Source organism: Marmota flaviventris, chromosome 10 (assembly GCF_047511675.1).
Source record: "Marmota flaviventris isolate mMarFla1 chromosome 10, mMarFla1.hap1, whole genome shotgun sequence".
Classification (NCBI taxonomy): domain Eukaryota; kingdom Metazoa; phylum Chordata; class Mammalia; order Rodentia; family Sciuridae; genus Marmota; species Marmota flaviventris.
In genome coordinates, this window is record NC_092507.1 from 100,958,229 (window position 1) to 100,979,224 (window position 20,996).

The 20,996-nt window shown below is 39.4% G+C and overlaps 1 protein-coding gene across 2 annotated transcripts in view; it reads right to left on the reverse strand.

Annotated features, from left to right (window-relative positions):
* The window catches only part of Sort1 (sortilin 1), a 67,945-nt gene that overhangs the window by 14,089 nt on the left and 32,860 nt on the right, over positions 1–20,996 (reverse strand). Inside the window, exons 4-14 of one of the 2 annotated variants that reach the window (XM_071618154.1) lie at positions 17,018–17,120; positions 16,378–16,542; positions 12,844–12,917; positions 10,196–10,245; positions 9,028–9,155; positions 6,126–6,270; positions 5,185–5,340; positions 3,055–3,161; positions 2,320–2,422; positions 1,810–1,978; positions 1,062–1,252 (exon numbers count right to left, since the gene is read on the reverse strand). In XM_071618154.1, the coding sequence (XP_071474255.1) occupies positions 1,062–1,252; positions 1,810–1,978; positions 2,320–2,422; positions 3,055–3,161; positions 5,185–5,340; positions 6,126–6,270; positions 9,028–9,155; positions 10,196–10,245; positions 12,844–12,917; positions 16,378–16,542; positions 17,018–17,120 (1,391 nt within the window). Of the gene's footprint in view, positions 1–1,061; positions 1,253–1,809; positions 1,979–2,319; positions 2,423–3,054; positions 3,162–5,184; positions 5,341–6,125; positions 6,271–9,027; positions 9,159–10,195; positions 10,246–12,843; positions 12,918–16,377; positions 16,543–17,017; positions 17,121–20,996 lie in introns of both variants that reach the window. The other variant, XM_027922037.2, reaches the window with a different exon arrangement.

Genomic DNA, 20,996 nt, shown 5'->3' on the forward strand with positions numbered 1-20,996 from the left:
CTTGGGTTTGGAATCTTTGGCACTGGGTCTAGGTCTGCTTGTGACACTTTGGGAACACTGTGCACTGGATTTTGTCAATATTTTTCTGAAATCATTTTCTGGGCCTCACCATGTCTTCTAGTGTGAAGTCACAGAATGCTGAATAGGTCAGTGTGGGCTTCACACTTGCCTACTGGCCATTCCAGTACCTCACCTGACATTTGAGCCAAAGGTCGTTGCATGAAAACTCTCACTTCAACATGTTGAGAAGTGACACCACCAATTATCTTGCAAACATTTTCCTCTAAGATTTTCTCTTTATAGTCCTACTGCATTTGACTAATCAAGGGTGGAAACCCCTGAAACGTCAATGAAATAATGTTTGTCACACACACGCATGTACTATTCTTATAAGCCAGAAAAAAAAAAAAAAAGCTCATTAAAGGTACAGGAGATCTCTTCTCCAGTACAAAGCCACACTATCCTAGACAGTAGCCGAACCAAATGTGGCTGGCTGGTTTGAACTGAAATTCACTAGAAGTATAGTATTAACTGTACACTGGATTGCAAAGACTTGGAAGAAACGTAAAATAAATCAGCAATTTTTAACATAGCTTAAATTGATGATAATGTTTTGATATATGAAAATAATCCTATCATCAAAATGCATTTCACCTTTCTTTTTATATTTTTTAGTTGTAGTTGGACACAATAGCTCTTTATTTATTTATTTATTTTTATATGATGTTGAGGATCGAACCCAGGACCTTGCACATGCTAGGTGCGCACTCTACCACTGAGCCACAACCCCAGCCCATCTTTTTACTTCATAATGTAGCTAACAGGATCATTTAAATTACATATGTTGCCCTCATATTTCTCATGGACAGTGCTAGTCCCAAGAAGGAAACTGCTTTTCTAATGATTCCATTGCTTGATTAACCATGTGGAGCATCCTCCAAGATCCTTTCACACACACACACATTTGCTTATCCCAACTAAAAGACATAAAGCTGAAGAAGGTATTATTTAGGAAAAAGGCTGACATATTTCAGGTAGAAACTGTCAAAGGAGACACTTACAGTTCCTTTCAAGGATATCTTTAAAATCAATGGTGTAGGAGACCCATTGGCGGGTTAGTAAAGATTCTGTGAACCCCCAAATGCTGATATTCATAGACCTGGCTCCAGGTTCTGAAGCCAGGCCGGTGAAATAGATGGGCTCCTTGGTGAACATGTAGGTTTGCCAGCATTGACCTTCATCTGTGGAGAACCTGAAATCACAATTAGAGAAAGATCATGACAGAGGACCAACTTATAAAGGGATCCCCAACCAGAAGAAACCTTTGTATTTTAGGAGCTGGCTTACTGGCTGACAGTCACTTTCATTTTTAATGCCCACAGTTAACAGAGTAGAGAAAAGGATTCAGACAGAAGTAAATATCTTTACAAAAATTCTTTCATAGGCAAGACAGGGTAGTGACCAGGTGAGAATGGGCTTCTAAATTAATCATGTCAAATTATCTTACAAAAACTTGTACTTAGAAAGTCATTTCCAATTCAGAGTGCTTGAACATTTCCATATTTTTGTGGTGAGATTTTTTTTTTTATTTTAATGACAAAATGTGTTACTACAGGGAGTCAGAAGAAAAAACAATGCCATTTAGTCCGAGTTGTTCTAATCATAAGCCCTTCTAGAAACTTCTGTACAGTTCTGTAGAATGCAAACATTTGAATCAGGGTCCATGCCTTTTCCCCTTGATAAACTGAAGAACATTCCCACCGTTGCCCTGTAAGCAGATAGTGTGTGTGGAGTTGAGCTCATGCATACTTAATCACATTGATAGGACGGTTGCTGTGCTCAATGGCCACAATGATGCCTCCAGAATCCAAGATGGTATAATAGTGGGGTCCATTCAGCATCTTCGCCCAGGAGTAACCCCCATCGTCTGAGATGTACACATCTGGGACCATCACCGAGATGGCATCTCCCACGTTACCTGCAACATAATCCACTGTCTCATCAGCACAAATTGGCAATGAAACAGAGACGGATTTACTGACAAGGGAATTGGAATAAATATATTCTGATGATTTCCCAGCAGGCTTCTTGCAGTAGAAAAGAAGGCTATCAAAACTTGAGAAAGGAAGTTGTGTTGCTCCCTCAGTGGGCAGTCTATGAAAAGCCAAAATTGTTATAATGCAAGAAATGCTACCAAAGGAATACAAAAATCATCTGCAGTGGGCTTTGTTTTGTGTTTTAAATCAGGCTCAAAGGGCTCTGGCTGAGTTCAGAGTGCTCAGCTACTTCAGTTTGTGGGGTGCAGGGAGAGCTCCTTACCATGAGCAATGACTATGCCTACGGCGTTAGCCTCTGAGAGTGGTGCCATCGGGACGTTTAGTTTCTGAGAGATGCTATAGGAAGCATGAATATGAAGGCTGCACTGTGAAAAGAAACCAAGCTTATATTAAAACCAAAGGTTTGATACCCTTGCTCATCTCACAGATGCCTCATGAAGCTTAAAACTTAATTCAGACCTTGGTGGGGTGATCTTTTTTTAAAAAAAATTGTGGTAAAATACACATTTCATACAATTTACCATCTAAACTTTCATTTAAGTGTACAGTTCAGGAGTGTTAAATATATTCTCACTTTAGTGCAACCAATCTTTAGAACTTTTTCATTGTGTAATACTGAAACTATCACCTTTAAGCCCTACTCTACATTTCTGACTCCCTGCAGCCCTGGAAAGCACTAGTCTACTTTCTCAGCCTCATAGCAGTCATGCTGGCCCCTAACTAATGGCCAGCACATCTGTCTACTCTGTTTTCATTCAGCATTTTAACAAAACAAATTGTTAGCCTTCAGTTTTGTTCTTTAATAGACAAACAATCCATCGTATCTTGACCTTCCTGCAAGTTGTTATTTTCCAAATTCTACGTTTATTCCATTACTCTCACTCCAAACTTTGTATCTTAAGTTGCACACATCTAGTACAAAACTCCATTATTCAGAAGCTGAGCCCTGGGCACAGCAGATCAGAACAGCTGCTTTTCTCCAAGAGCGGAAACAAACCTCTTTTTTGTTCTTTGCGGTGGCATCACACTGGCTGTTTTCAGGCTTCCGCAGGTGCTTCCACCTTCCTCCTTGGTCGAAAGTGATCATGGTCTGAATGGAATTATCTGAACGGGGAAAGAATGATCATAAGTCCAGCACACTGGAAGCACCCAAGGGAAGTTAGTTTACCACTGCCTAACTCCCCTGAGGCCACATATCACAGTTCTAACCCTGAAGTCCCACAAAGCTTACAGAATGGCAGTGTTGATGAGTGACCAAGCAGCACTCTAACTATGAGATCTGAAGAAAGATCAGTACCTGAACAGCACTCAATTTATTCCAGAAATAATCTGGGGCTGACATCATCGAGAAAGGTCACTTTTATGCTATAGTTAGGGTGTTAAATGTCCCCCCATCTCCAAGGCCCATATGTTAAAGGTAGGCTACCAAACCATGGAACTATTGGGAGATGGTGGAAGCTATAAGATGTGGGGCTTCAGGGAGAAAGCTGTCATTGGAAATATGCCCTTGAAGGTGACATTAGGGCCCTAATCTCTTCTTCTTCCTCTGTTGGAAGTAAAGGGGTTTCCTACACCACATGCTCCCACTATGATGTGCCAACACAGGCTCAAAAACAATGGAGATAACTGACCATAAATTGAAACCTTTAAAACTGTGAGCCAAAACAAATCTTTTCTCTCTAAAAGTTGATTACCTTAGGTGTTTTGTCACAGTGATGTAAAGTTAACTAACACATTTTAACTCCTGAACCAACATAATTGGCTGATATCTATACTCTTCCCTTTTCTGCTGCCTTAGAAAGAAGAAAAATCTACCACGGGAAGGCATCTTAATTTTTCTTCACACAAGGCCATGACACCAGGCTTATCTTAGGGATTCTCAAGGTTTGAATATGGTGCTTAAATATTATTAATAATCCCTAATAATTGTCTCTCCACTATCCCTCTTACACCTTTTTCTTTTTTCCTTATAATTCCTCCCTTGTCCTCTATTTTCAATATTATAAACTGTTACAATTTAATCCAGACATAATATGCTTGAAGTTTTCTGAGGAATATCAAATAGAAAAGAAAGTGACAGAAGATTCACTTATTCAGCAAACATTTGTGTATTCACTATGTGAAAAATATTGCAAGCCTTTGGGAATATATTAATGATCAAAACAGACAAAAAGTTTCATGAGATATACATTTCTACTAGAGGGAGACAAATACTAGACATAGTAAATAATCGTACAGTATGTTGTAAAAAAAAGTGCTATAGAAAACATGCCACAGCTAAAGGTTGATTGGGAGTGAGCGGGGTGGCAGGGCAGACTGGAATTTAAAATAAGATAGTCAGGGAAGGGTTCACTCAGAAAGTAACACAAGAACCTTTAGCAATTTAGCAAAACCCTGTCTCCAAGTAAAAGGACCAGGAAAGTGGCTCAGTGGGTAAGTGTCCCTGGGTTCAATCCCTAGAATACAAAACAAGGACTGAGCAAAGATTTAAGGGAGAAATGCTCAGAGCAAATCTGTAATCTGACTGTGTGTATATTTTAGAATGGACAGGGGCCAGTGTGAGTGGTGCAGAGCAAATGAAAGAGGGAGAACTGGAGGTGAGGTCAGGGAGGAGATGAGAGCCACTGTCTCTTAGGACCTGGTAAGCCACTGCGAGGAGTTTACAAGAGAAAACAAAGAGCCTGCATCTTCTACCAGAAAATACATAAATAAAACTTTAAAAGCCTTTGTACTCGGGAGTAATATGTTTATTTGCATAACTGAACCTTGGTAAAGGTGAACCTTGTAGAGCCCTGGAGTAAAACATTAGAAGAATCTTGGCTGGTTATTGCTAAGCCCTTTACAAGAAGAACAGAAGTGGCTCAAATTAAGGCTTGTTGGTCTAAACCTTCCAATATGGAAGACTCACTTTATAAACTAAACAACATAGACTCCAAAGCATCTTTCTTCCTACTTGCCACTGCTTTGCTCTCTCCTAGTTCTATTTACAACTTACTTAAAATGGGGAGGCAAAATTTACATGGGTAGGCTTGTTGGCTAGGCAAGCACATTATAACCTGGGACCACCAAATCCTATCACATTCAGCAGAAGGAGCTGCAGGAGCAGAATAACTGCACCAGGACTTACCTTCTGAGAGCGTGCTTGTTATGTAGACCCCGCGGAGGGAGGTCACATTCGTGAAGTCGGTCTCTCCACCTGTGGTAGTGTAGAGATGTCGATCCAAAGACTTGGAGTACACAATGCCCCGATCATCAGAGGTAAAGATTGTGCCAAATCCAGTATCTAAAATAGGTGGAAAAAAACAAACAAACCCATTAAGTCTCAGGAGGAAACAGAAAAACAATAGTCTAGTCATATACAACTACCTGACTGATCCAGTAGTCAGGCAATTTGCCAATTCTCTCTCTGCACAACAGAGACGCAGACCTAGAGAGCTAATTAGGTTTGATGCTCAAGATCTTCATGATCAACTTTAGTTTTAGTACTCTGCTAAGTATCTGGAATTTGAGAATGCTGAGTTTATTGAATGACTTAATCAGATTATATAGAGAAGTTCTTCCCAGAAGTATCACAGTCAGTGACACTGTATTTGGTTCATATTTTACACATTTCTAAATCTTTAATACTCCAGAACAATGTTTCTCAAACTATATGGGATGAAGGATCAGTTTCTAAATTTTCACTGTCACAAACTGATGTTTTTGTTAAATATAACAGAAAACAATCACTAGAAAAGTGAAATAGACAAAAATAAGCTCCCAATTTTCTTTTATCATTAGCAAACAGACATAAAATGACTTTGTTAAATGGCTGTAAGACATTCTGAATGTTTCTAGTACTTACCTGGTAACAGAAGGTTTGCAAATCAGTAAGAGCTGAACTACTCTGCTCCAGAACACCTGAACATTCAAACTACAATAAACCACCAAAACAAATGGCCTTTTTAAAAGGCAAGATGTTACCTCTAGGACAGAGTAGTCAGTTAGGAAAAGTCAGCATGTAAAAAGGAAACCAGCTCAAAGCTTATATCTGTACACATTCAGGATGGGCTATAAAAATGCTCTTACCTCCAGGTTCATCTACATGCATGAATACCATGTCATCATTCGCTGCCAGAATAGAATAGAACTGTTCCTGACCCACAGAGGGAAGCTGGGCCATGCTCCATGTGTCCCCTTGATCTGTTGACACATGGATCCTTCTTGTTGTATCCTGGAATAAATATGCCAATATCTATCTTTTAAATTTTCTGTCACGATGCCATGTGCATAGACGTGAACAGGAACATTTTTTAATAATTATGATAATTTACTTCCTCAACTGCAATGAATGATCATAGTACCAATTACCAAAGCAATTTCTAACCCCTTCTAGCCAATGGGAAAATCCATTCTAAGTAAGGTTATCTTGCTTTTGCTTTGGCTCTTTCACTCTGGCATGATTTCCCAATTTCGGATATTCTATATCCTTCAAAAGAGCTAAGGGTTGGATGGGACTATCAATTGGCTCTATAGCCATTTGGTTATACTTGCTCAAATAATTCTTAAAATGATGATTACTACATAAAAGTTTGGTCCCTTTGAAGGGCTGGGGATATAGCTCATGGTAGAAGGCTTGCTTAGCATGCACAAGGCTCTGGGGCCCTGGGTTTGATCCCCAGTACCTATCCTCAGTACACACAACACACACAGTCCCTTTGAGATAGTCTTAGCATAACCCAAAGAATTAGATAATTAAGAATGTAGAAAATGGAGATGAAACCCATGCTTGGGAGATCACAGGGAAGTCAAGATGGGACATGCTTTTAAGGAGCTGTCTCAGAATAGCCACGTAATGAAAGGAACATGTATGGGCTGGAAAGAGGCCAAGGAGGGTCAAGAATTACTATAAGGAAACTAGCCACAGAGTATTCACCTGGTGAAGGAGTCTGTTAAGAAGGTAATTCAAGCCTCTCTGATAAATAGCTTAAAATAACTAGTAGATTCAATGAGCCATGGCATGAGAATTAAGCTCCAGGCCTCTATATTGTTAAATACTTTTTAAAGTTCAGTGATAAGTACATTTAACTTATTTGACTTACACTGAGATGTCTAATTACTTTGAATCCTATTCTCATTGTCACATATAGAAACTAGAGTTACAAAGCATATAGCAGAATTTTAATTCTGTAAATAGCAGCACAGGAATCTAAGAAGGCTACTGCTGGAATCTGACAGTTGATTTCCACCAGGGTTCTACCACTGAGTGACCCTAGACAAGTTGCTCAATTTTTTCACCTATAAATTTGAGATAAGAGTATTAGCTCATAGGATTATTGAGGAATTATTACAAAATTGCTCAAGTTATCTGTACTTACTATGTCAACTTCCCCATCTCTAGCTATCTCTGAAGTGAACTGAATCAGTCTTTTAACCTTACTAGTCCAACGAAACTACTTTTGTCAAGGTCACCAACAACCCATTTTGCCAACTCAAGTGGGAAATTCTCAGCATTCATCTAACTTGATACATCACTTGAATTTAACAAAGCTGATAACTTCCTTCCCCTGAAACACTTTCTTTCACACTATCCTGACTCTCCCCACCTTACTGGTCCCTCCCTCCCAGTCCTCACTGCTAGATTCTTCCTCTTTCCAACCTTCAGTATGGGGATGCTTGGGCTAACTCAGTCCTCCCATCTCTTCTCTACTTACTCATTCCTCCAGAAGGGATATTCTAGTCACATGGCTTTAAATATCATAGAATTTTAGGTGATTCATGCTTACTTGACATTTCTACCTAGATATCTAATGGGCATATCATACCAAAACTGAGTTCTCCCACAGACCTACTCTTTCTGTAGTTTTGGCCATCTCAGAAAATGGCACTGCCATTCATCCAACTGCTCAGGCCAACTCTAAAGTTATCCTTGGTTCCACTTATTGTCTCAAAATACACATCTAATTCATCAGCAAGTCTTATTAGCAATATATTTAAAAAATATATCCACAGTCTCACTGCTTCTCTCCTCACCCACAGTTAACAGCCTGTTCCTAGCTATCACTCTTGCCTCCTCCCCACACACAGAATACATGTGTGCTACCCTGCACATATATATGCTCACATCATTCTCTCACACACAACCCTTTTGCAACTCCTCAGCACATGAAGAGTAAAAAACAAAACAGTGTCTTCACTGTGACCTAGAAAGGCCCATATGATCTGGCTACTGGCTCCCCTCTGACCCATTCCCACACACTCTGGGCACACATTCCCCTGGGCCACACTGCTCTCTGCCCCTTTTCTTCAATAGATGGAGCATGCTCCAGCCTGATGGTCTGTCCCCACACATACTGTTCCTCCCCTTCTCCTCCCAGATGTCTGTATAGTCCTGTGCTCACACATTCAGATCCTAGCCAGCCCCCCTTGACCACCCAGTATGCAACACTGCCTTGTTTCCTGCTGCTGTGTCCTTACTCTGCTTTAGACTGTTTTGCAGATTTAATTAACCCAATACACTTATTTGCTTAGTATTTGTTTCCCCACTTGAATATAAGTTCTGAGAGCAGGAAATTGATCTATTTTGTTCACTGCTATATTCCTAAGACCTAGAGTAGAACCTAGAACATTGTAGATATTCAACTGATGTTACTTATTTTTATTTTATTACTATTATTGAATGGTATTTTGTTACCATGATTAAGTAGATGGCTTTTTTTTTTTTCCAGATATCCACGTCTGAATAAAGTTCAAACACTGATCTATATATCCCCCAAAACAATACCAAAATTCATATGGTAACAAAAGACCAAAGTGCAGAGCAGCCCATGAGGGGGATCAATCAGTCTCTGTAAACAGAATCACCCCAAACTTTATAGGGATATTAAATATTGCAAAAATAAGAAACTCTGTTGGTACTAAGCAGTAAATGGATCTAGGAGAGGCATATTTGCAGAAATGTCAGACCTCAAAGTGAAAAGGCAATACCCACCTTATCAGCCATCACAGAGGCAAAAAGGAAACGTCCCCCAAGACCAAATGAGTAGATTTTCACACCAATGGTTTTGAAGCTTTTTCCCAAGTCTGAAGTTCTCCATAATTCCAGTGCCCCAAGATCAGCTTCTTAAACAAGACAAAATATTAATTAAACTTTCATTTACTGATGAGCCCAGATCAAAACAGCTGCTTTAGAATTGCTCTTAATTTAATAACAAAGTATTCTAAATCCTATGCATGCTAATTAAGTAATAACACAAACAGGATACAGCATCAGGTTCAGGGAATTCACATTTGGGTTTTATTTTGTATGTGAAATGTTTTATGCTGGATGGAAAGATAGAATTTTCTTAATTCCTATACAATATCACATAAAAACATCACAGCCACAGCATCCTGCTCTTCTTTCTCCTCCTTGTTCTCCTCCTCCTCCCCCTTTTCAGTGCTAGGAATTGAACCCAGGCCTTGCACAAGCTGGGCAAACATTCTACCACTGAACTAGATCCCCAGCCCTTTTTATTGATTTGTTTGTTTCTGTTTTATTTTGTTTGTGGTATTGAGGATTGAACCCAAGACCTTGCACATGGCGAGGCAAGTACTCTAACACTGAGGTACACCCCCAATGCTTTTTATTTTTTATTTTGAAACAAGTCTTTCTAAGTTGCCCAGGCTGTCCTTGAACTTGTGATCCTCCTGCCTCAGCCTCCCTGTAGCTGGGATTACAGGTGTGAGCTACCATGCCAGGCCATTCCATGTTCTTTTGCAGAAATCATGATGCATTTCAATTTGCTATTGTTTATAGCCTAATATTTGCTTTATATAAATACACTGCTAAAATTAAGTATACTATCTCCATGTTCAGCCTATTCATGAACACACACACAGGGATGCATGCTGCTGGGGTCTGAATCCAGGACCTAGTGCATCTAGGCAAGTGCTCTACCACTGACTATTACCCCCAGTCCTAGCCTACATTTTTATTTGACATGGGCACAGAATAGTAATTTGGTTGTACTTTCAAGATTTTAAAAATCACTAACAGGTCTCTTTAGCTATCAAAATTTCAGGAGAATGGAATAGTCTTGTTTCTATCTCACACAATCCAGAATATTCTACCATGAATGGATACCAGGACACCCTTTGTGGAACTAAAACATACTTACTGCAGGAGACATTTGCATAGGTAGTAAAGAAGATGGTGTTCTCTGACCCCCTATATAAGGCAAAGACAGGGGAGAAAAAAGGGTTAAGGCTGCTGATGGGCTATATCAACCTTAGTCACAAAGCCCATGGCAAGTCTAGTAAATGTCATCCACAGGCACCAACTGACAGCCTTCTCTGCTACTGTGCACCCATTTCTCCTGTGGTCTACCAAGATCCTTAGGGCCTTGCCCCATGTTTCTCCTAGACCATTATGGGGGCGCATTCAGGCAGCCAAAGTAATCTGTTTAAACTCTCCAAATTTGCCTCTTCTGTCATACTGTTTCCCCCGTAAAATGCTTTTCTCTCACATAACCAAACTGTACCCTCACAAACTCAATCTTAAAAATCTAGCTCTCCTATGAAGCGTTCTTGTCATTCTAACTGGAAGGCTTCTTTGATGCAAGCTTCTAGAGCAGTGATTTCTCAATCAGGGTCTATTGTAGCATAATATTTGCTTTACATGAATACACTGCTAAAATTAGACATTTGGCAAAGTCTGGAGACATTTTTGGTTGTCACAACTGGGGTGGAGGGTGGGGTGGGCAGGAGTTGTTACTAACATTTAGCAGGTACAGGCCAGGGGGGCCACTGCACATCTTATAATGGAGCAGAGCCCTCAATAAGGAATTATCCAGCCCAAAATGTCACCAGTGACACACTTGAGAAACTGCCCTCCGTATCAGCCACTTGACATTCACTGTCTCCCAGTTGGCTATGTTAATAGCACGGTGTGTGCCTCATATCTCTCCTTCATACTCATTGGTTTCTTCAGGTCAGGTACTAAATTTTATGCTTTTATTTCCTCTCAGAATCCAGTTTGATGATTTGTATGAGCTAACTAATTTAGTTCTTTCATTTCAAATAGACAACTAGGTCAGAGGTTGAGTTACTTAAAATGTAACTTGCAAAAGGAGTTTGCAGGGAACTAGATTCAGACCCTAATGTTACTTAGAGATGACTACCAGCAAAAGTTGCTGGGTTTGAGCCTGTTGTCTCAGGACTTCAGGTTGTAAACTCCTAGACAGCAAACATCTAAAAGGTGAGTATCTGTTATAATATATTTAGAGTCAAACAAAGTAATGAATTATAAAAGTGAATAACCTTGCATAGAATTCAAAATATCATTTTAACGGAACTTTCTGATTTTAAAGATGAATTCTAATGATCAAATTTTCTATACTCTTAAACATGTGCTACATTTCTAAATCCAACAGAATTGAAAACATTTGTTAACTTAATTCCCTTAAAAATCACTTCATTCCTGACTACATCTAATATGGTACAAGCAAAATTCATTAAAATGCATTAAATGAGAGCAAATGTGGTATGTATACCACAGTGTTGCTGTCAAAACCTCACTGAATGAGCATTTCTGGAAAAGGTCCACTTTTTTAAGTTTTAATTAATTTTGGTAGACATTTCAAATGTGTATTACACATTTTCCTGATTGCCTAAGTAGAGTACATTAAACTCTTTCTTGGGATTATAGTTCATCATTAGGAACATCAATCATATCAAACCATCATACAGTGTCCCCATTAGAAGTTACTGAAGTCTGTATCCTTTCTTGATCCAGCAATGAATAATTTCATACTGTTACAAGCTCTAAGTTTTGTCTGTTCTCTTATAGTTTTTATGCCTCCTTCCAGCTCTCAGGCTATAATTCTAATGCTGTCATGTGCTTGTTGCCAGCAGCCACTAGCTCATCTCTGGCAGCAATCTGCTACAAACTGGGAAAACAGATTAACAATTTTGTTGAAATTAGTCAAAGGAAAAAAAGAGAGACACTCTCAACAAGAGTCTGAGCCTAATCAGAATTTTGGAGGTATGAAGGCTGTTAGTTAACTCTTTCCTTTTTTTTTTTTAGTTGTTGATGGACCTTCATTTATTTACATGCGGTGCTGAGAATTGAACCCAGTGCATCATATATGCTAGGCAAGCACTCTACCACTGAGCCATCACCCCAGCCCTGTTAATTCAACTCTTTCTCAACCACCCCCAACATTCCCCAAACAAATATTTTGCAAAGTAAAAACAAAAGCCCAGGGAGGTTAAGTCACTGTCTAGCAGCAGAGCCAGGTTGGAACCAAGGTGACTTGACTCTCAAATAAGAGCTCCCTCAACCTCGACATCTCTATGCAGGCACCTGATGGGAGCATTGCATCCTGCCAAGAGAAGTGAGTACATTCTAGTGAATGGACAGTGTGCCTTTCACAGTCTGAAAGCTCGTTCAGCTTTCTTCCTGATTACTTACTACGTTCTACATAACTAAAATGAATTCCTAGACAAGGGAGCGTAAATCTGGGTGCCGAGAAGCATTTATCCCCAAACTAAAGTTGTCACAAGATGCAGAATAAATCCTTTGCAGGCAGAAGCTACTCAATCACGTGCTTTGTTTATATTCTAACATTTAGTCAGACTAAGTCTTCTTTTCCAGCACAATAGAAGTTCTTCCAGGTTGAGGTCTGTGTCATACCCTTTTCTCCCTTATGGCACCCTGAAGAGTACTTGGCACATAGTAAGTGCTCAATATTTATTCATGTGACTTTTGGCAGCATTATCAGAAAAGGTTTAGGGCTATGCACAGATGGAATCTTCTGTTACTCACCATTTGGCCAAACACACTGATTTGTGGATTTCTTCCCATTTTCCCCCAAAATTCTTGGACACCCACAGGCCATTCTGAAAGATTATAAATGACTTATCAAAATTCCAGCTTTATCCTGTGCAGCTGCTTGTATGACTTTTAATAATTCATATCTGATCATACAGGACAGTAAACACACACTCTGAGGCTCCACCAGAGCTCCCTGAGCTTCACAGATACATACATGGCTCATCTGGGCTCCTTCAGGGTCTTGGGAGTTCAGAATAACAAATACATATGAAGCTCCCACTGGATGTTACATAAGGGATACAAAGATGAATAAGACCCACTCCCTACTCTCAAGGAGCTCACAAGGGGCATAGATAAGAAGGTCAATGCCAGGTGGTAAATGACATGGAAACAGCCTAGTGTAGAAGTGGGGAGGGGAGGAACACTGCAACAGAGAGTTTCCTGAAGAGGAGAGTCGCATCCACTCTGAAATGAACAGTATAACCAAAATAAGGCACACATGGAGATGAGATGCTGCTGCACAAAGCTAGATCAGTCTTGCAAAGGCAAGGAGGTACTAAAGCACTGCAACACGTGTAGGAAGCTCAAAGCCATTGAACATCAACTTGCATAGGTGAGGAAATGCAGAGCTAATGCTCTGAAGAAAGGTGAGGCAAGCTCACGGAGAGCCTCCTTGTAGGTCAGGCACTGTTAAGTGAGGTGCTCTCCTCAGGAGGAAGACTCTACAGTTTCCCTTTCTTAAGTGGCATACTTGGATGAGAATGGGAAAGATGGATTTCAGAAGGTCCCAACTGAAAGTAGGACATGTGATAAATAACTGTCACATTAATTAATTATTTTATTTTTTAATTTTTAATTTTTTTTATTTTTTAATGTTTATTTTTTAGTTTTTGGCGGACACAACATCTTTGTTTGTATATGGTGCTGAGGATTGAACCTGGGCCGCACGTATGCCAGGCGAGCCTGCTACTACTTGAGCCACATCCCCAGCCCAACTGTCACATTAATTTAATTAAGAGTTAATAGGGGGGCTGGGGCTGGGGCTGAGAGGTAGCACACTTGCCTGGCATGTGTGAGGCACTGGGTTCAATTCTTAGCATCACATATAAATAAATAAAATAAAGGTCTATCAACAACTAAAAAAAAAAGAGTTAATGAGGGCGGCTGGGCATGTCTATAATCCCAGCAGCTCAGGAGGCTGAGGCAGGAGGATCAAGAGTTCAAAGCCAGCCTCAGCAAAAATGAGGTGCTAAGTAACTCAGTGAGACCCTATCTCTAAATAAAATCTAAAATAGGGCTGGAGACGTGGCTCCGTGGTCAAGTGCCCCTGAGTTCAATCCCTTGTATCAAAAAAAAAAAAAAGTTAATGAGGATTTCAACCATAGCCTTGAGGAATAGGACCAGTAGGAGTTCAGAAGCTAGAATGGAACTAGATGACTTTTCCTGTAGGGTAGTACAGGTATGGGTGTGTATGTGGGTATATGTGGGTGTCCTTAAGCACATATTATCTCAAAGTCAATCACTTTGGGTTTGGGGTTGGGGTCTAGAATGCATTGTTGTATCATTAACTAGCATAAGGATTAAGGGAAGAAGAGCACACCTGAGAGAAGGACATGGAAGAAGTTCAGTTTTGGATTGAGTTTGAGGTATCTGTGTAACATACAGCTAGAGATACCAAGGAGGCAGCAAGATAGGACTCTGAGGCCCTACAGGGAAGCCAGGGCTAGAGATAAGTAATAGTTAAACTGTAAAAGTGGCAGAGATTACTACTCAGAGCAAAATGAGCAGGGGGCATTTAAGGGTAGTTGAAAGGTGTTTAAGACCAACAAGGAATGACCAGAAAGGTAAACAAAGGGAATGATGTCACAGAACCAAGCCAGTGGGATTCCCCAAAGGAGGGATGGCCAATACTTTGAAATGCAGCAGACTCAATAATATGAAGACTGACAATGTCAGTTATATTGACAACGTGAGTTAATTGAGCTCACCTTCAGTGGAGATAGGACAGAGATGTTCTGGTACAGATGAAACTGAATGGGGCTGATCTAGACAGAGTTAATCTTCTGTGCTCCCCCACCCTCACCCACCATTCTTCAACGTCCCCCTTCCTTTGGTAATAATCACCTCATAGCATTTCTAATTTACCCTTAATTGGAAGAAATTCCAGGCAAAAATACAGATTGTTTCTGTCCCTTTTTGAGGATTGCTTTTTTTTTCTTTTTTTTCTTTTTAATGTGCTTGAGATACTTGGAGATAAGAGGGTCAAAGGGGAGATCCATTGTTCTGTCTATTTTCATGGAGGTCTGTTAGCTCCATTTAATTTCTCTAAGGTCTGAAGCACCCCAGAAAGCCCTTCCTCTGGCCTCCATCAGCTAAGTATAAATAAGACCCTGTTGGAGCACCTCTCAGCCTCATCTCTACTCAAACATCTCCCCACGAAAGACTCAGCACCTGGACCTCTCTTCCTGGCCCTTCATCCTCTCCATGTCACCTTTGCCCTGCCTGCCTAGTCCACAGTTGGTTGTCTTGTTTCTGCCCCAGAATAGTCAGCACAACAATGGCTCTTAAATTTTAGAGTGCAGGCCCTGCTGGGGAGCTAGATAAAAACATGAGCCACTGCAAGCAAAAGTCACAGGTTTCTTGTATCTGAGGCTTAGGGATTCGCATCTTTAACCCACTTGTCAGATGCTCCCATCGGATGCTGCTGCTCAGTAGAGTATACCAAGCCTACTTATACCATATACACTCTACTTATATACCATGTAAGTCTACTTACATACCCTATATACATACTTATATACAAGATATACTTATATAATCAGTAGACTATACCAAGTCTACTTATAGACATATACACTTATAAGGAAAGTCACATAAGCGTAAAGTGTAATTTTGACCATCATAGTCTGGCCACTCAGCCACTTGGCACCCTCAACTCCAGGTCTGGAGACTGGTCTTCCATGACAGCAAGAGCTGAATGTGTTCTTCAAGGAACTTTCAGAAGACAGATGGGTCAATGAGTGAGGGACACTGGTTTCTGGGGATAGTATAGGAATGTGGTAGGGGGCTCAGGGAGTTGAGGATTTGGATATTTAATACATGAAATGTCAAAGGCAGAAATCAATACATAACCAAAGAATTAGCAAAAAAGAAAAAAATATAAAAAGATGTGGTTTGGTCACCAGAAAGGAACAATAAAAATACTAGGAATTTGATGATTTACACTTATCTCTGGTAGCACAACAAGAATTAAATTATTTTTAGTTCATTTCTTCAATAGCACATATCTATTTGCTTAAAAAATTATAGTGGCAACTTACATTATCCTTATCTGAATAGAAAGCAAACAGAAATCATATTCTTTATCAAATAGGGAAGAAAAGTAAAAAATACATATTTTGTGTGTAAGACAACACTGGGAAAAAGGCCAACATAAAAGCATTAGCTACCATGTCCTTTTAAGACAGTCTATTCTTAAAGTATAAAAATGGCAACAGGCAAGCCAAGCTTCTCAACTGGACTCACCTCAGTGCTGAGGGCTAACAGGTAATCAGAATTATTGGGACTATACATCATCTGAGTCAAAGGATGAAAAGGGAGATCTGTCTGCACGAAGTTCTTTGCAAAATCTGATGACCTGAAGATTCTTCCTCCACGACTTCCTCCAGATACCTCTGCTGTTAATATCACCTGACCAGGAAGAGAAAGATCAAATTTAGCAAAGAAAGTTCTTGTGCCATTTTCACCAGACATTAAACTCTTTAGATTATATAAACATTTGTTGCTCCATTTGATTCCTTAAGTATTAATCTTAAAAAAAAATCATTCTGAATTGAGCTAATATATTATACCTGCAATTTTGAGCCTGATCAATTTTGAGATTTGTTAGTTTCCCAAGAGACTAAAATGTTGTCATGGGGAGTACACACATAATGCTAAAAACTGCAACAGAGGTAGAAAGATTTTGATGCATCTTAGGTACCGAAAAACCTGTGTGCTTAAGATTCTTGTGTGATTGATATTAAACTATGCCTAATTTTAAAAATTCAGCAATACTAAACTAAAATACAATATTGTGTATCTCTGGATTATTTTAATACTAACATCAGACAGCCCTGTATGTGTTATCAAGTACCAACTTTATAGATGTAGGAATGAATCTCACCTTTCCAGAGTTCTCAGGACCAATAGCCATGCCAAATTCAGTCCGAATAAAGGTGTTGTTGATAAGATTTGTAATATCCTTAAAGTTCTTCCCATAATCCTCACTGAGAGGAAGAAAAAAAAAGGCAAATTTAGAGTGTGGTGATGAATATTATTGGGTTCATATTTGGCTTCTTCTCTCTCTTATCATGACTTTTTCCAGTGGGGGCCTGATTAGTCAGAGAAAATCCAACTCCTTCACCAGTGAGGGGTTCAGGAATCAGGGAGTGACCTAGGTTGAGCCAGCAAGACAAAAAGGGAAAGTTTCATATATATATAATTATATATATATATATATATATATATATATATATATATATAATCATAATAATATATATAAATATATATCTTATTGTTTGTGAGTGGTGCTGGGGATTCAAACTTTGAAACCAAGGGCCTCATATATGCCAGGCAAATTCTACCACTGAGCCACATCTCTAGCCCCAAAAGAGAAAGTTTAAGAGTTTGAGGTCTTCTAGAGAACACATTTCTCCCCCAGAAAACCACTTGCTGAAATGGTCTGTTTCCCCTTAGACCAGCTGTTCTCAATCAGAGTGTTTCTGTCCCCCAGGGAACATTTGGTAATATATGGAGATATTTTTAATATTCAGGGTTCAGATGCTACTGGCATCAAGTGGTGGTCAGTGAGGCCACCAAATATCCTACAATGCTCAGGAAACAATCCCACAAAAACAAAAGAATCATCTGTACCCAATGTCAACAGCACTAAAGTTGAGGAGTCCCAACAATGTAGTACGTGAATGCAAAGCAAAAAATCACCAGTCATTTTGCAAAGGACGGGACAAATGAAGTAATTCTGGAATTCCAGAGAAGCAGAGCCTAGGACACCGGATTGCACCGGCCCTGAAGCCTGTTCTTGCTCTGTGTTTAGTTCTGTGAATCAATAATTCCCTTGTTATTCAAGCTAGTTAGAGTGGAATCTGCTAAATGCAGCCAAAGGCCTCCTAACTAAACTGTTAATCCATAGCACTTACTACAAAGCTGTAAATTTATAGTAGAGGTTTTGATGTTTTTCCCACTAAAAGTTACCATCCCTAGACAAAAGTTTCTAACATATGTAGCTCACAAATTACAGTTAGGAAAAAACAACCATCCTTAACTCTTGATTTCTCAAAGCTTTTCCCAAAAGTTCATTTCAACAATACCTTTGAGAGGTATTTGAATCCACGTTCAGGTTTTAAGAAATCTAACATGAACCTAAAGGGGTTCTGTATTTTGTTAAATGCTTTTTCTGCATATATTCTCTAGTTCCATCCATTTACCAAAATGCCATGATTTTATTCTCTTTTAATGCTGAGAAATAGTCCATATAAAAATATGCCACATTTTTAAAATCCATTCATCTACTGAAGGGCATCTAGGTTGGTTCCACAATTTAGCTACTGTGAATTGTGCTGCTATAAACATTGATGTGGCTGTGTCCCTGTAGTATGCTGTTTTTAAGTCCTTTGGGTATAAACCGAGGAGTAAGATAGCTGGGTCAAATGGTGGTTCCATTCCAAGTTTTCCAAAGAATCTCCATACTTCTTTCCAGATTGGTTGCATCAATTTGCAGTCCCATCAGCAATGTATGAGTGTGCCTTTTCCCCCACATCCTCACCAACATTTATTGTTGTTTGTATTCTTAATAGTTGCCATTCTGACTTGAGTGAGATGAAATCTTAGAGTAGTTCTGATTTGCATTTCTCTAATTGCTAAAGATGTTGAACGTGTTTTCATACATTTGTTGATTGATTGTATATCATCTTCTGAGAGGTATCTGTTTAGTTCCTTGGCCCATTTATTGATTGGGTTGTTGGTTTTTTTTTTTTTTTGTTTGTTTGTTTGTTTGTTTTTTGATGTTAAGTTTTTTGAGTTCTTTATATATCCTAGAGTTAAGTGCTCTATAAGATGTTCACGTGGTAAAAACTTGCTCCCATTCTGTAGGCTCTCTATTTACCTCACTAATTGCTTCTTTTGCTGAGAAGAAGCTTTTCAGTTTGAATCCATCCCATTTATTGATTCTTGAATAGAAGTCTTGTTAAGGAAGTGGGGGCCTAATCTGATATGATGAAGATTTGGGCCTACTTTTTCTTCTATTAGGCGCTGGGGGGCGGGGAGCATGGGAGGAATGTTGAAACTTTAGATAGGGCAAAGGGAAAGGAGGGGAAGGGAGGGGGCAAAGGGGTAGGAAAGACGGTGGAATGAGATGGACATCATTACCCTAAGTATATGTATGAAGACAGGAATGGTTTGACTCTACTTTGTGTACAACCAGAGACATGAAAAATTGTGTACTATGAATTGAATTGCATTCTGCTGTCATATATAACAAATTAGAATAAATAAATAAATTTAAAATTAAAAAAAGAAATCTAACATGAGCAAACAACTAGGAGCTGTCTGACAGGTTTAATGTTATGCACTGCTCTCTTAAAACAATAATGAAATGCCAAATCAATTTAAATTTGTTAAATTTAAGTATCTATCCATGAAGACCACAGTGCATTGCAAGTTAGTTGCCCAGAGAAAAGGTCTTCACTATAGAATTTATGACCTAAAAGGATGGTACAAATTTTGGTTGTATCTTCACTAAATAAAGAACCAAGAATAACAGAACGTGAGAGATGCAAGGAATCAAGGAGAACAGCTTGTTTGACTCCCTCACGTGAGGAATTGCAAGAGGAGACACTTTATCAAAAGTCAAATAGTTAATTAAGGACAAAATTGAAACTACAGTCCAGTTCTTTTAATTCTTAGCTTCAAACTAAAGACTACTTTAAATTAACTGTGAGGTTTTCCTCTCTTGCTAGGGCTTGTGATAGGACAGTAGAGATAGGTTGACAGGAAGCTGGAGACAGGAGGGACACGCCAATGTGGTTCAGGTCTCTGGTAGTATGTTAAAATAAACTGCATGTCTTTAAGTTGTTCAGATGACTCCTCCTCTCCAGAGGAAATTCCTGGTTACATAAAATAGGGATTGACACCACTCAATAAATTCCTACACAGCCCTAACTTTGGCTTTTGAGTACAAGATCAGTTCTTACTCTCCTGACAGCCAGCAAGAGATGTGCATAAACAATTCCCAGCTCTGCAGGATCCACAGCAGCAGCAGCAGCCCATACAACCTTCCCAGGGGCTGCAGCAGTTTGTCTATTAGCATTTACAAATCTCCCCCCTTTGTGGCATCCCCAGGGAACCTCCACAAACCTGTTGGCAAGCCTGCTTGCTTTCTAAGAACTTGGCACAACAAACTCATCCTTGTGCCCTTCAGAAAAAGAAAGCAACATGAGTGAAATAAAACATCTGTGGCAACCCTGTGGTAGTCAGTTAAACAAATGGAGAACCTGCTGGGGGTTAAATAACTAGGGTTCTGTTAGGCTGCTTTGGGCCTGGAGAGATATAACATAGAAAATAAAGCTACATTCAAATAAAATGCTATCAGCATACATATGCATATGGCATGCATCGCAAAGTGGAAATCAATAATACACCCTGAAAACTGAATCTGCTTTTCAAACTCCATAAGATAATTAATGGAATTATACACAGCAGTCAAGTGATGAGTTAACAATTAAAACCCTGTGAAACCATCTTTTAGAAACAAATCTTTTTAATAACCATTTTATGCGTCAACCCCTAATATCTGCTCATTTAGATTACCAAAAATAATCGCTTTTGGTGTATCTGTGGTCTAAACATGCACATGAATTGCACATGTTTACAACTCGAGATAACAATGCTGAAACACAAATGTGTGAAATAGAGCTTGCCTTGGTCCATTTGGACTGCTATAACAGAATACCATAGCCTGGGTGGTTTAAAAGCAACAGAAATTTACTTCTCACACTTCTGGAGGCTGGGAAGTCTAAGATCAGGGTACCGGCAGACTTGGTGTCTGGTGAAGGCCTACTTCCTAGTTCACAAATTGCCATATTGTC